The sequence below is a fragment of the Anabrus simplex genome, chromosome 3 (assembly GCF_040414725.1).
Source record: "Anabrus simplex isolate iqAnaSimp1 chromosome 3, ASM4041472v1, whole genome shotgun sequence".
Lineage (NCBI taxonomy): Eukaryota > Metazoa > Arthropoda > Insecta > Orthoptera > Tettigoniidae > Anabrus > Anabrus simplex.
In genome coordinates this window covers 451,705,810-451,720,518 of record NC_090267.1, presented here as the reverse complement: position 1 = coordinate 451,720,518, position 14,709 = coordinate 451,705,810, and the positions used below count along the sequence as shown (strand labels likewise).

The 14,709-nt window shown below is 38.9% G+C and overlaps 1 protein-coding gene across 1 annotated transcript in view; it reads right to left on the bottom strand.

The window, feature by feature from the left end:
* Positions 1-13,961, bottom strand: part of LOC136866854 (thyrotropin-releasing hormone receptor-like) — a 556,289-nt gene extending 542,328 nt beyond the window's left edge. The window contains exon 1 of the mRNA XM_068226865.1: positions 13,149-13,961. Coding sequence (XP_068082966.1) covers positions 13,149-13,961 — 813 coding nt within the window. The remainder of the gene's footprint in view (positions 1-13,148) is intronic.
* Positions 13,962-14,709: the final 748 nt, after the last annotated feature.

Sequence of the window (14,709 nt, the reverse complement as noted above, 5' to 3'; positions counted from 1 at the left end):
GTGTCGAAGACATGTTTGGCTCACCTGGTCTCGGCCTCTCTATCCAACTCCCATGGGCGACTTGCGTGTCTTGTTATCGGTTGATGATAGCGGTGATGAGGTAGGAAGAGGGTGAAACGCGGTGTCGGCACATTGTGTACTCTTGTCGAATAATACCGAATGATCTGCTCAAGGCTTAACGTCTCCATCCGACGACGAATCACCACCATCAGCGTCATATGCCCTCACTGCATATGAACATTACGGAGGGGTTTGGAATTGAATCCAGGCTTTTAGCACGAAATATTGACGTCCGAAATGGGGGATGAGCTTACGGTCAGCTGTTTCCAATATGGCGGCAAGATAGTGACGGGAAGTAAACACGACAGTGATCGGGTGTGCGTCTGTAGGATTTATTAAGTGTTCAAAATGTCTTTGGTGTCGTATGTGCAACTGTTGAGAGTTGTCGGAGATTTCACGCGTCCGTTAGTGGAAGGGGAAGAAATATTCAAGCGTAATTACTTGATATGTGTAGGTAAAAAGTTTGAAACAGAAGATGAAACTGGTGTTGTAGCGTTGTGTTTGCAATCATCCCACATCGATTCAAAACCACACAAAGTTAATGTTGTCTTGAACAAGGGGGTGAAAATGTGAAATGCAACTGTACATGTAAAGCGGGTTTGTCATAGAAATGTTACCGTAGGCACGCTAATTCACCTTAACAGTTAAGCTACTGTAATTTTCCACTATTAGAGGTTATGGAGTAATTTCTTGTTGATTTGGTCCATGCCAAAGCCTTAGCCAGGTGACGGGGGGTTACCTGTCTTGTAAACTGTAATCTTGGGGAAGAAATAAAATAATAATTCTACTAAGTAAATGTTGTAAAGCAAATAAACCCTAGGCTTTATACAGGCTTGTGTTGGAACAGCCCACATCCTAATCTTAACATTCTTCCATTTTTACCATCAGCACAAAAGTTAGAACTTAGAACCGACAACAATATATATAAAAATTATAACTACCTACAGAATATCCAGAGCAAAGTTGGAAAATTATAATTTAAGAGTACTATAACCTCTACAGTCACAGCTGTTTGGGGTTGAAGAATACTTGGTTTGTCCAATTCTACCAAATAATTAGGTTATGGTTTCTAATTTAAGATGACCGGGCGAGTTGGCCGTGCGGTTAGGAGCGTGCAGCTGTGAGCTCGCATCCGGGAGATAGTGGGTTCGAACCGCACTGTCGGCAGCCCTGAATATGGTTTTCGCTGGTTTCCTATTTTCACACCAGGCAAATGCTGGGGCTGTACCTTAATTAAGGACACGGCCGCTTCCTTCCCATTCCTAGACCTTTCCTGTCCCATCGTCGCCATAAGACCTATCTGTGTCGGTGTGACGTAAAACAAATAGCAAGAAAAGCTAATTTATGATGGCAAAATACTACATATTTTCTTTCATTGATAGAAGTATTTTATAGGCAATTTAAATGCAGCGCTTAATTACTACCAGTTAAAGATATTACTCACATGTAGGTAGTTAATTTACTGCCGGCTGTTACACATATGAAGAAGTTTACAAAGAGCGGATTACATTCTATGTGCGGCACAGAAGTATTAGGCTACAAGTTTATCAGTATTTTTGATGTAGCTAAATCTTTGTGAATACAAATTAGAGACAATAACTATAAATGAGTACTATAAACAGTACCGGTACCTACGCTGTGGAAAGAAGTCGTCTTCACGAGGATGCAGACTGCACACTGTCATGTATCGCGTAACGCGTTTTCCAATTGACAGCGCGGAAACCCATCTTTCTCTCTAAACTTTTTGTACAGGAAATTAGTGAACAGATTTCGCATCCGTTTTATACGATTTACAACCGTATACAGAGCAGTACCTCCTCAAATTTGACAATTTTCTTTCTGTTTCCACCACGACGTCAATGCTTCGCCATGTAAATAAACCTCACCAGTCACTATGTTGCAACTTCAACATTCTACCGCGTGGCTGCGCCATCCAACTTTTCTGACGTCAATAGCGATTAGAATGTGTATACCACAACTTCAAATAATAATAATAATAATAATAATAATAATAATAATAATAATAATAATAATAATAATAATAATAATAATAATAATAATAATAATAATAATATGGCGTAGGGACGTGGCGACCCCATCACTCAGTGGGAAACCACTGCAATCAGCCACCCGAGTATTGGCGGGAAAACCATACCTCATTGGGTTAGGAGGAAATGCCAACCCAGAACCCTGAACATCTGGGGTTGTCCCTCTGCGATTAACAACCGTAGTTGTAAATCGGAGCTTGCTCCACCCAAGGTTAACTGCCTTTGAAAGTCAACCATGGAAAGGTCTTTTAGGAAAAAAATTCCACCGTCCTGTCCTAGAAAGCAGAAGGTACATCGGACTCGGTGGGTGGCCACCTAGAAGGCGTCAACGAGTCGGAGCGTTGGCAATCACCCATTCCTATGCCAGCACATAAGAACAGGATCAAACAAGATCAGATAAACTACATCGCAACTCATAATATTAATTCTCTACTTAAAGCAGGAAAATTAAAGAACTTGACGGACGAATTAGATAAACAGAAAATTTTAGTAGCAGGACTCCAGGAGATGAGAAATACTACAGAAGAACCATTCGAATCTCAAGGCTACAGAATTTACAACGGGAAATCTGGACTAAGGGTTATGAAACAATGTCCCCAATTTGGAACTGGGTTTATAGTCAATGTGAAAATAATAGATTCAATAATCGATTTTCAATCCATCTCACCTAGAATTGCAACTTTGAGTTTAAAAGCACTCAACAAAATTTATACCATCATAAATGCCCATGCCCCTACTAATGAAAATAATTTTCTAACAAAGACTAGGAAAGAAGTGGAAAAGTTTTGGGATCTCCTTGACCAAACTGTAAACCAAATAAATATTAACAACGTTAAGATCCTGTTAGGGGACTTCAATGCCCGACTCGGAAGAGAAGAGAAATACCGAGATATCATTTGGAAATGAGCTCCACATAAACATACAAATACGAATGGTCAAAGACTTGTTGAACTCTGCAGAGAACATAAACTGATCTCAAAGTCCACATACTTCAAAAGGAGGCCCAACAAACTTAAAACTTGGAAACAGTCTGATTGGAGAAAAGGAGAATGGCAGCTGGATCGCGTATTTATGGACAAAACCTTCCACAGAGAAATCTACAATGTTAAAGTATTAAGAGGAGTAGATATAGGTTCAGATAATTACATAGTCGAAATCAAAATTAAGTTCACACCACTAAAAAGGAAACCAAAATGCAATAAACGAAATAGGAACTTTGATCCACACCAATTAATTAGAAATGATAAATATAGAGAAGTCACACAAAACATAAAACTGACAGATAACTTAGAAGAACTGGTTCCAATTCTCAGGAAACAAGCTGAAAATTTAGCCCCATTGAACACACGTAAAAACCATGCCTGGAGGACCTCAGAATGTGACAAAATTCATGAAGAAAGACATCAGGCATAGTTAAAATTTCAAACACACAAAACAGAAGAATATGCAACCAACCTCAAAAATATCACGATAAAGTTCACACAAATTATCAGGCAAACCAAGAGACAATCACAGAAAGATCTAATCAACTCAATAGAAGAAAATTACCACAAAACCAATTCCAGAGACTTTTACAAAATGTTTGGAAGAAAAGTACAAAAATGTGCCCCTCCCACATTAATGCTGTGAAGTGAGGACGAAAAAACGACCCATAATGACAAGGAAAATGCCGTAATCATGGTAAAAGCATTCATTAAACTTTTGAATTGTGAAGAACCCCAGGAACTTTTAGCAATTAATACAGACACGCCCATCAAAACCCCGCCCGAACTCATAAACCCCCCTACAATCCAAGAGGTGGAAACAGCACTCAGAGAGTTGAAAAATTATAAGGCATGCGGAGAAGACCAAGTTTTCGCAGAAATGTGGAAATATGCCAGTGATACAGTTCGAACATCCTTACACATGGCCCTAACAAAAATCTGGATGACAGAAAAGTTCCCCGAACATTGGACCACAGCCATAATCCACCCACTCCACAAAAAAGGAGATAAAAGTAATCCAGATAATTAAAGAGGTATCTCTCTCTTAGACTGCACATACAAGATTTTCTCCAGAATCCTATACAGGAGGATCGAAGAGCAACTAGAGGAAGAATTAGGTGAATACCAAGGAGGCTTCAGACCTTGGAGAAGCTGGGCAGAACAAATCATCACTTTAAAATTAGCCATAGCATATTACAAGAAGCAAAACAAACCTCTTGCAATAACCTTCGTGGACTTTAAAAAAGCTTACTACTGTATCCATAGACCTTCAATGTTGAAAATTTTAAGAAATTTCAGGCTCCACCCAAAATTAATCAAAATTATATAACTCACCTTAACCAACACCAAATCAAAAGTCAAGTTCAGAGGGGAATTCTCTGAGCCATTCATCATAAAAACAGGCTTAAGACAAGAATATTGCTTGTCACCACTACTTTTTAACTGTGCCTTGGAATATATAATGAGGGAATGGTACAAGATTAACCCAAAGAACATCCGAATTGAAAGACCCAAAGACAACATAAGTTTAAATTGCCTAGGATTTGCCGATGACCTTGCTCTCTTGTCCAACAATATTCAGGAAACCAGACAACAAGTTATATCACTACAGGAAATAGCACAGAAAATTAGTCTTGGAATATCTTTTGAAAAGACAGTAATTGTTTTTACTGACCTACCACTCATAAACAAAATTGCCATAGGAAACCAAGAAATCAAAATTGTAGATGAATTTAAATATCTGGGAGAAATCATAACATATAACCTCAATGAAAAGCCAGCATGGCACAACAGAATAAATAAATTGACCAGAGCACAATATGTCACCAAGAATACCTACAACAAAAAGGGCCTGTCAATAGCAACAAAATTAAAACACTACAAAACAGTCACTCAACCAGAAATAACATACGCGAGTGAAACCATCTTCAAAACAACTAACACTGCACAAATAGTCATAATACTGAAGATAGAGAGAAGAATCATTAGAACGTGCATCAACAAATCATGCTAAAATGATGGACACTGGAGAGTAGCTTCTAATGAAACAGTCTACAAGGAAATAGAACCAGTAATGAGCACAATCAGGAAGAAACGCATTTCATTTTTTTGGACATCTAATCAGGACACCAGAGAACAGGATCATCAGGAGAATGATAGAAAAATTACGGAATAGTAAGTGCAACATTAAGTGGATTACAGAAATCAAGGAGGATATGGATGAACTACAAATTACAGTGGAAGACCTAAGAAACAAAACCAACAAAATCAGGAAACTCGCGGACAAACAAACCAGACTGCAAATCAGAATCAACAAACAGACAATAGGAAGGGTGATTTCCGATGAAGAAAGAAGGATAAGATCAGAGAGAATGAAGAAGTACTGGGCTGACAGGAAACTGAAAAATTCTTTGTATAAAGTTGGCTAGAGTGGCCCAATGAAGGCCATAAAATGTAAATAATAATAATAATAATAATAATAATAATAATAATAATAATAATAATAATAATAATAATAATAATAATAATAATAATAATAATAATAATAATAATAATAATATTAAAAGTAAATTTCTGCACTCATCTGATCTGCGAGTTTCACGGGGATTAACCCCTTGTCTGCGAGCCGGCGAGCTAAAACTTGTAGGCGTTTTACTGCCAGGTGCAAACTAGGTGAATCCTCTACTTCAAGGGCCACACACAGAACAGGCCAGTTCATTAAACGGTCTTCCTTCATAGCACAAATATAAATGCTACTCTCTCACAGTTTCATTATCTGTCGTCATTCGTCAACTAAGAGATAAGTACCTTTTCCCCACGCATTACAAATTTATGATACCATGATCTCATAACATCAAATCCAAATAACCTGTGTTCCTCATGTGACTGCTAGCTCCTGACAAGAAATACAGAATAGCTCGGATACAGACTGGAGTACAAATTTTTAAAAAAAGCAAAATGGATAAAACACTAAATTCCGCTATAATAAATCTAGAATTCCGCCAAAAATCCGGTGTCCGCTAAATGATATATTTCTCCGCCGACAGCCTTCTAATTCCGCCAAATTTAGCGGAAAATCCGCTAAGTTGGCAACACTGCAAAACCACCAAGGCGTTTATAACTAACATCGACTTAAGAGCTGCTGCTTGATGCTGAGCTAGCTGACGTCACTACATTCGACACACTGCCGTTTATCTCCTAAACGTGTGATCTGATTAAGCTTGGTATCATTTTACACTGGAACGCTCCTTCAAGGCCTGAATATAAATGTAAATATATGAGAATGAGTCAGCCCAGAAATCCTATCATGAACAGTTATAAAGTGGCGAAAAATATCATTCCGCAGTTCACTAGTTGTAAACTGCTCGGAATAACGATATGTGATAGTTTGAAATGAAATGTACTGTGTGTAGCAGTAGCGTAGCGAGGATCGACCGATAGTGGGGGCGGGGGGGTTATAGTTACAAACTGATTATAGAATATAATGAAGGTGCTTGTGCGTGTGTGATATATTTAAACTATGTTGACATTCAGATAGCAGTACCGGTAAGACAACATGATCAAAGTGAATTGGTTTATGGGGAATGGTATGTTCAGATTACAATCTAAGATCCAATTTTCGAGGCTTCGTAGAAAATAGATTTAAGAAATCGATTGGTTATATAATTTTGTCTCTACGAATATTAAAAAGAGCCAACCATTTGAGTCGACTGTCACTTGTTTATTGTCAGTTTATGTTTATTTTCTTTGGTAAAAATTCCGTGGGAGGGGGGGGAAGCGAGGAGTTCTATCTCCCAGTAACCCCTCCCCACTTTGGCTACGCGCCTGGTGTGCAGACCAGAGGCAAGGCGCAAGGCAACAAATATCCTAGGGATCCTATCTAGGTTTTTAAGTGGGTTTAAACCACGAGTCATAAGGTCAAGTTCGGGCCGCAATGGCGTATAGTTCCCCTGCTTGCCATCTCACAACGGCGGAGAACATGAGCAAGCTGCAGAGAATAGAGCGCCGTGTGGAAAATCTAATTAACCGTCACTTCCCCTCTTATCCTCTAAGACTACTGTCATCGATACCAATAGCCAAAGAAACGGACGTAGTCTGTCTCTGGAAATCTATCTCTGCCACTATAGTTATTGATCCCTTCCAACGTCTCTCTCTTGTTGATTGTTCCGCTCAGAGAGTTACCCTTTTTCTGCCTTTCGCCCGTACCACTACCTTCCAGAAGTACTTTTTAGTTGCAAATAAAGAAAAATGTAATTTAGAGAACTGTTGCATGTATGTGTGAGTATGCGGAGCAATGAGTGAACAACAGACTGATAGAGTGAAAGAAAGTGTGGGAGAGAATGAGTGAATGAGAGACTGGTGGAGTGAAAGGAATGATGTGATCACAGGAATGGCTGAATGAATGGATGATTAGTTAACGTTAGATAGAGAGAATTAATTAGAAATTATGTATACATGTCTATTCAAAGCAGTACTTTAACAAATTACGTGAATTTTGTAAATATTTAATTTTAAGCATTTTATATGTACATGGGCCTTTTCACTATGTTTCTGTTCAGAATTATTATAAATAAATAAATAGTTCACCTCTGTGGTTTAGTGGTTAGTGTCATTAGCTGCCACCTCTGGACGCCCGGGTTCGATTTCCGGCTCTGCCACAAAATTTTAAAAGGGTACCAGGACTAGAATGGGGTCCACTCAACCTCGGGAGGTCAACTGAGTAGAGGGGTTTCGATTCCCACCTCAGCCATCCTCGAGGTGGTTTCTCGCTTCTCCTCCAGGCAAATGCCGGGATGACACCTATCTTAAGGCTACGCCCACTTCCTCTCCCTTGCCTGCCCCTTTCTATCTTCCCATCCTCCCACAAGGTCGCTGTTCAGCATTGCAGGTGAGGCCATTTGGGTGAGTTGTATCCCCGACCCAAAGTCTCACGCTCCTGGACACTGCCTTTGAGTCGGTAGAGTTGGGCCTATCTGAGTCCGGGGAAAACCCAACCCTGGAAGTTCAAGGGATCATGCAATGAAATGAAAGCAAATAAATGCATATGCCTACATACACAAAATAAATAAATAAATAAATAAATAAATAAATAAATAAATAAATAAATAAATAAATAAATAAATAAATAAATAAATAAATAAATAAATAAATAAATAAATAACAAGAATAACAAGAATAAGACGCCCGCATGCCCTTCCTCCGCGTGATATTTAAGTTGAAAACCTCAATCCAGAATCGACTGGTATTTGAACCTCAGCCTTATTTTAAAAGTCCAGGGATGTTTGATTCACCATACAACGTTGAAAGTAAATGCAGAACTAGCATGCTGCTCTGTTATTCAAGAGCAGGACACTGTAAAGAAGAAAATAGTCAATCGTCTTTCTTTATTTTCCCAGTCTTCATCTTCTACCGCACTGGTGGGGTCGCGGGTGTGAATAGTGTAGCACATGTTGATCTGACCTTGTTTTATGGCCGGATGCCGTTTTTGACGCCAATCGTATGTGGAGGGATGTATTCAATACTACGTGTTTCTTTGAGGGTTAATAGTGCTATGCGTTGTATGAATATAAAGACGAATTTTTGGGACGAACACAAACACCTAGTCCCCAAGCCATGGGAATCAACCATACACAGTTAAAATCTCCGGCCGGGAATGGAATCCGGGGCACTCCTAACCGAAGGCAAGTACGCCGACAATTCACCCAAGGAGGTGTACCCTTTAATTCCCCAATGAAGGATCTATACGTGTCTGATGATATTGCTGAATGGCATGGAATACACGTCGTTGAATGTTTAGCGGAAAAACATAACAATATTTCACAAAGGTCCGAGTATAATAGCTCTTGAAGGATGTCCCTATTTACAGGTTAATGTTTATCATTTTTTCCATTGAACACCAGATCCATGTACATTGATTTTCCTGTCACAATTAGTGAACTTAAAGCAGATGTCGATATTAAAAATAATGGTAACTACTGGTTTCCTTGTTGTATGTCCGACTCATTGGCTGAATGCTCAGCGTTGCGGCTTTCGGTTCAGAGGGTACCGGGGTCGATTCCTGGTCGAGACGGGGTGTTTGTGTTTGTTCCAACACTCTCCTCTTCATATTCAGATAACACACTACTCTACCAGCCACCACAGAAACACGCAATAGTAATTACATCCCTCCATATAGGTTTGGCGTGAGGAAGAGGATCCGACCGTAAAACAGGGACAAATCCACATGTGCGATACAATTCGCACCCGCGACCCCACAGGTGTGGGAAATGCGGTAGAAAAATAAGAAAGAAGAAGACTGTTTCCTTTGTTGTGTAGTACCACTTTACAGCGCGCGGGTGTCTGGTCCCTAGAAAAAAGAATGAGAACATGGTATTGCATTGTCCTCGCATTTAATATCTTATTATATTTAATTTTTGTTATTATCAAAATTTACCTCCCATGCAGATACAAACACTGTGGATACCGACAATGAACATTAAGTCATGTCTATAGGTTCAATTTCTGAAAAACGTGTAGTGCGAGGAAGTTATACATCCGATCATTCCTTTTACTTTACATATGATAGAGCTAGTCCGCATCAAGCAATATTTAACCATCTCCTCTCTACGCTAATTTTTGGGGATATTTTCTTTTCCAATGAAATTAATGTCAACGACCCACCTTTAAACGCATACTGAATATTCGTCATACGTCCTTGGTTTAGGGCAAGCAACTCTTGTTAGTCTTCCCTATGCTACAATACAAATGAAGACGAATTAGGTGAATCTTCTTTACATTTCCTGTAATGATATTAATCATTGCTGCTTAATTAAGGATCAAGGGAAATTAATACGATCCGAACTACCTAATTCTCTAAAAACGATAAAAAAGGCAACATAAATTTTTGTGATCGCTGTCTTCAGTATTTTTACATCGACAGTGAACTAATTAGCCACGCTATTGATTGTGTGACAAAGTCATCAGTAGAGATAATTTTTACAGAAGGGGATTCAGCAAACATGATTTTTGTAACTATCACAGACAGGACCCTATTGAAAGCTTAACTGTGTCAATTAAACTATTTTGACCTGATTATTCCCGTTCCTATCTGAATTTCCTGTGACGTCATACTCCTTTTCTCTGTTACCACCTGGTTGCTAATTATGATCTCTCTCACTCCTATTTCAAATACTGTCGGAAGATAAACGATCGGGATCCTAACCCAGCAACATGGTTGTTAAAAAGAGATAGAAAATTTAGCTAGTCAACTCGAACCGTGTTTAAAACATCCAGTACGTATTTATCTGGCTGAATAAATTGTAGGTGTATTGCAATTAGAAAAATCTATGTCACATACGTATTTTTCTCCATCTCTGAAAATACGATTCCCACGTTATTATTCAAGGATTTCCAAATTACTCAACACCGTGACTGTCGCGTAAGTGCGGCCAGTATTCGGGAGATAGTGTGTTCAAACCCCACTGTCGGCAGCCCTGCAGATGGTTTTCCGTGGTTTCCCATTTCCACACCAGGCAAATTCAGGGCTGTACTTTCATTAAGGCCACGCCCGCTTCCTTCCCACTCCTAGCCTTTTCCCATCCCGTCGTCGCCGTAAGACCTATCCGTGTGGGTGCGACGTGAAGCAACTTGAAAAAAAAAACACGTTCTATTTCCTTTACTCTCAGGAGGGAAGGAATATATATTTGGCTTTTTAATATTACAGATTTATTCCATTTTACCTTGATTCACTAGTACAAAGTCTTATGTAAATGATTTAATGAATACACAACAGCATACCTCCAATCCAGAGCATCGAAACGAAACTATAGTAACCCACAACATCGATCCTGTCTATCACCTGGTCTTACATGTGATGCGATGCTCCACAATACAGGCATAGAACTAGTGCTGTTACAAGATAAGTATCAGTTAACTCTGATAGACTCAGGAGGACTATGTCAAGTGTCCTACAGATATGCTGAAACCAGCAAAAAGTACATGGGGAAGTTTAACCGGAGAAAACAGCGCAGTTTATCACTTGCGAAGGCACTAATGAAACAGTATGGATGGGCTATGTATCATCCTCTGCCATATAGCGGATTTAAACGGTTTCTCCAGAGAACACAAAGTTGAGAAAACTTTAAGAATATCGCAAGTCTTCGCATACCCCTCGGGATATATTATAGCTCACGTTGAGTATCCATCGGAATCACATTGTCATCATCATGATTCGTCGTCTCTTCTCGAGTGTGTGAAACCTACAGCATCGTACGCTAAAAACTGAATAGCTAATCTCGGAAATAGAAAAATTACGTCATTCACTACATGACTTTGATAAAAGCTGTAAATCATGGTCTACAACCAAAAAAGTTTCACCGAGTTTTAAGGTTTCGCCAGTCATTAAGTGCTACCTAGAATTTAATAATAATATACACAAATAGGCCAAAAATTACTTTCAGAAGGATCTGAATAAGCATAATAACGCAATGTTTGGTACAACTATGGAAAACGTTCGCAAGATAATTGACATACGTCTAGTAAATGATAGCTATGCGGCAGAAAATCTGACTGCTAAGCCTACATTTATCGATCAAAACATATACAGATTTAATATTGCTGCTTTTCACATGACAAAGCGTCCATTTTTCTCCAACAAACGTGAAGGTAATGAAAAAATGTTTAATAACCGTGAATATTTCCATATAACGTATGGAATATAAATGATCGGCTATTTTTTATATTTTTTGTGTACAGTTTTTCGATAGAGCTAATATTAATGAAGAAAATTGGCATTTCCTCTGTTGGACGCCTCAGTTTTGCTACGACACTATATATTAAGGAAATAATATATAGCTTACCGCACAACACAGCTATCCCGGAACGTACATGCTGAGTTTCGAAAAATTACGTTTTGGCATAACAAATAAACAAACACGAAGACAGAAATTACACTCAATCTATTCTTTAATTTTATGTACCTTATCAGTGAGAAAAACAAAGTATGAGGCAAAAATGTAAGTGTGAAGAAACAATTATAATTTTATTTATAGAAAGAAACAGTTTTATGGAGAACTAGTGATGTTGTCCCATTCAGAAAATGCAATGAAATGAAATGGCGTATGGCTTTTAGTGCTGGCATGTGTCCGAGGACTTCGGATCGCCAGGTGCAGGTCTTTTGATTGGAATCCCGTAGGCGACCTGTGCGTCGTGGTGGTGGTGGTGGTGGTGGTGATGATGATGATGATGATGATGATGAGGAGGAGGAGGAGGAGGAGGAGGAGGAGGAGGAGGAGGAGGATGAAATGATGATGAAGACGACACATACATCCAGTCCCCGTGCCAGGGGAATTAACCAATTGTTAACATTCCCGACCCTACCGCGAATCGAACCCGGGACCCCTGTGACCAAAGGCCAGCACGCTAACCATTTAGCCATGGAGCCGGACAGGAAATGCAATGATACAGCAGTTAAAAATCTAACAATAAAGATAAAACTAAAATTAAATTCACATTTGTTACAGTTTGTTACTACTAAAAGGTCAAATAAGTCTATATTATGATCTCCAGAGTTGATTATAAGTCCCGTATATGTGGTGATTGATGACTGTGATAGAATCTATAAACATAGTTTCACAGATGTCGATAAATTCCAGCTCATCAAGTTTAAAATTCTTAAAGAAATTATTGAGAATAGCATCTGAGACCGTTCCACTAGCTCCAAAAAAACCATAAACTCGAAATTTACGAGTTCCACACAAGTGAGAAATTTGTTTAGTAATGGTCTTCGAATTTTCCGCATATTGCGTGTTTCTCTTGCTTAACTGAAATGCGCTATTACAGAAAAAATATTTTTGGAACAGATAGTGAGGTCCACGATGGAAGTTTGAAATGCTCAATTTATAAGTTATTCGTTATGCAGTCTGAAATAATAATAATTTATCATTTTTGGTTCATAATATACTGTAGGTTATTGTGAGCATTACGCAGATTTCTGATTTTACTTTGTGTCAACTGGGAAAATTCCGTAACGTGATTATGGCTTACCTAAGGTAATTAGTTCGAGAGTACTTACCGGAACTTGCTCGAGATTGAAGTCTGATCGTTCCTGACTGGCTCGTTCAGAGGTGACCTGATCTTGCTTGAAGCGACGACCAAAGCGCAGTAAGTTGCGGGTGATCATTGTGTTCATCACAATGATAAGCACTAGGGGCACGATCAACGTCACCAGACTGTCCACGATATTGACGATCCTCATAAACTCATGATATTCACCTAGCATTTCACAGACGCCAGAACCGTCCGGGCTGCGCAATATTCCTGCCGTCCAGAAGGAATAGATATGTGATAGGAGGCCAACTACACATAGGGCTATAACAATAGCCTTTGCTCGGGCTACAGTACACATGTGAGGTCGATGGAGCGGATACTGCACGGCGATGAAGCGTTCGACGGTGAAGGCGACGATCAGCCACGCACTTAAGGAAGAACACACAGAGCTCACATACACCAATGCTTGACACCACCCTTCCCTATTAAACACTTCAATGCCCACGTTATTGTTCAACCATACGAGAAGTAAAGCAGCGAGGAAGCCAAAATCGGCCGAAGCCAGAGCTGCTAGATAATAACTGGAGCTTCTCATCTTGAGATGTGTGTTAAGGAACACGACACATGACAAGAAATTTCCCACCAATCCGATCAAGATGATAACAGGAATATAGTACAAGTGGAAAAAATCTAATATGTCTAACAATGGATAGCAGACGTCAAGAACGGCATCCGGTTGATAATATCCGTCATGTCCCTGACCATACTCCGAAGTTTCGTTTATTTTAGTGCTGTTAGCTACCGACGGTGGGAAGTACTGAAACTGTAACTCGCTGCCCTGCATTATGCACGTCAAGTTTTATGTTTCGAAAGGATATGTATACTGCTATTTGTTTTACCATATAAAGTACACTTGCGAAAATTGAAGGATTATAATATTTTTATATTTTGCCCATAAAGTTCACTGGATTCAAAACTCTTGTGGAGCAGTGGGTAATGAAGTAGTCCTTTCAAGTTTTCTCTTCATTATTCCTTTACAATACATATAACATAAATAAATTATGGAATTTCTGTATTATTCCTTGCCACTATGAAGTATGTTCTATTACTCTATGAATTCAAGACACCGGGAAACCAAGAAACTTAGCATCTCATACAGTCATCCTTTTCTTCATTCATTAATATTTTCAGCTTCTATATTCCGCTTATATATTGAATCTAGAAATCGCTATTGTCAACGGAAATCTCATTTCTACTTACTTTTACGGATAAATTTCACTGTCGAGTTCACTGTTATTCCTTACGAATAGTCGTCTTAGTCATTGTCATATCTAAGACTTGTATAGGCCTATACGATTTATGTATAGTATATAAAATATTAAGGATTTAAAATTCCGTAATTACCGTCTAAATATCCACCAGATTTAACATTTAGAACGAATTAAGTTATAAATTCAACTGACGCAGAAGACACAATACCAATATTATACAGTAGCTGACAAATTCAAAGATGTTCAACTAAAACTTAATTCTAGAATTATGCTACTTCCTTCCTCCACCTACTTATATTAGTTGCGAATCTGAGCTTCAAC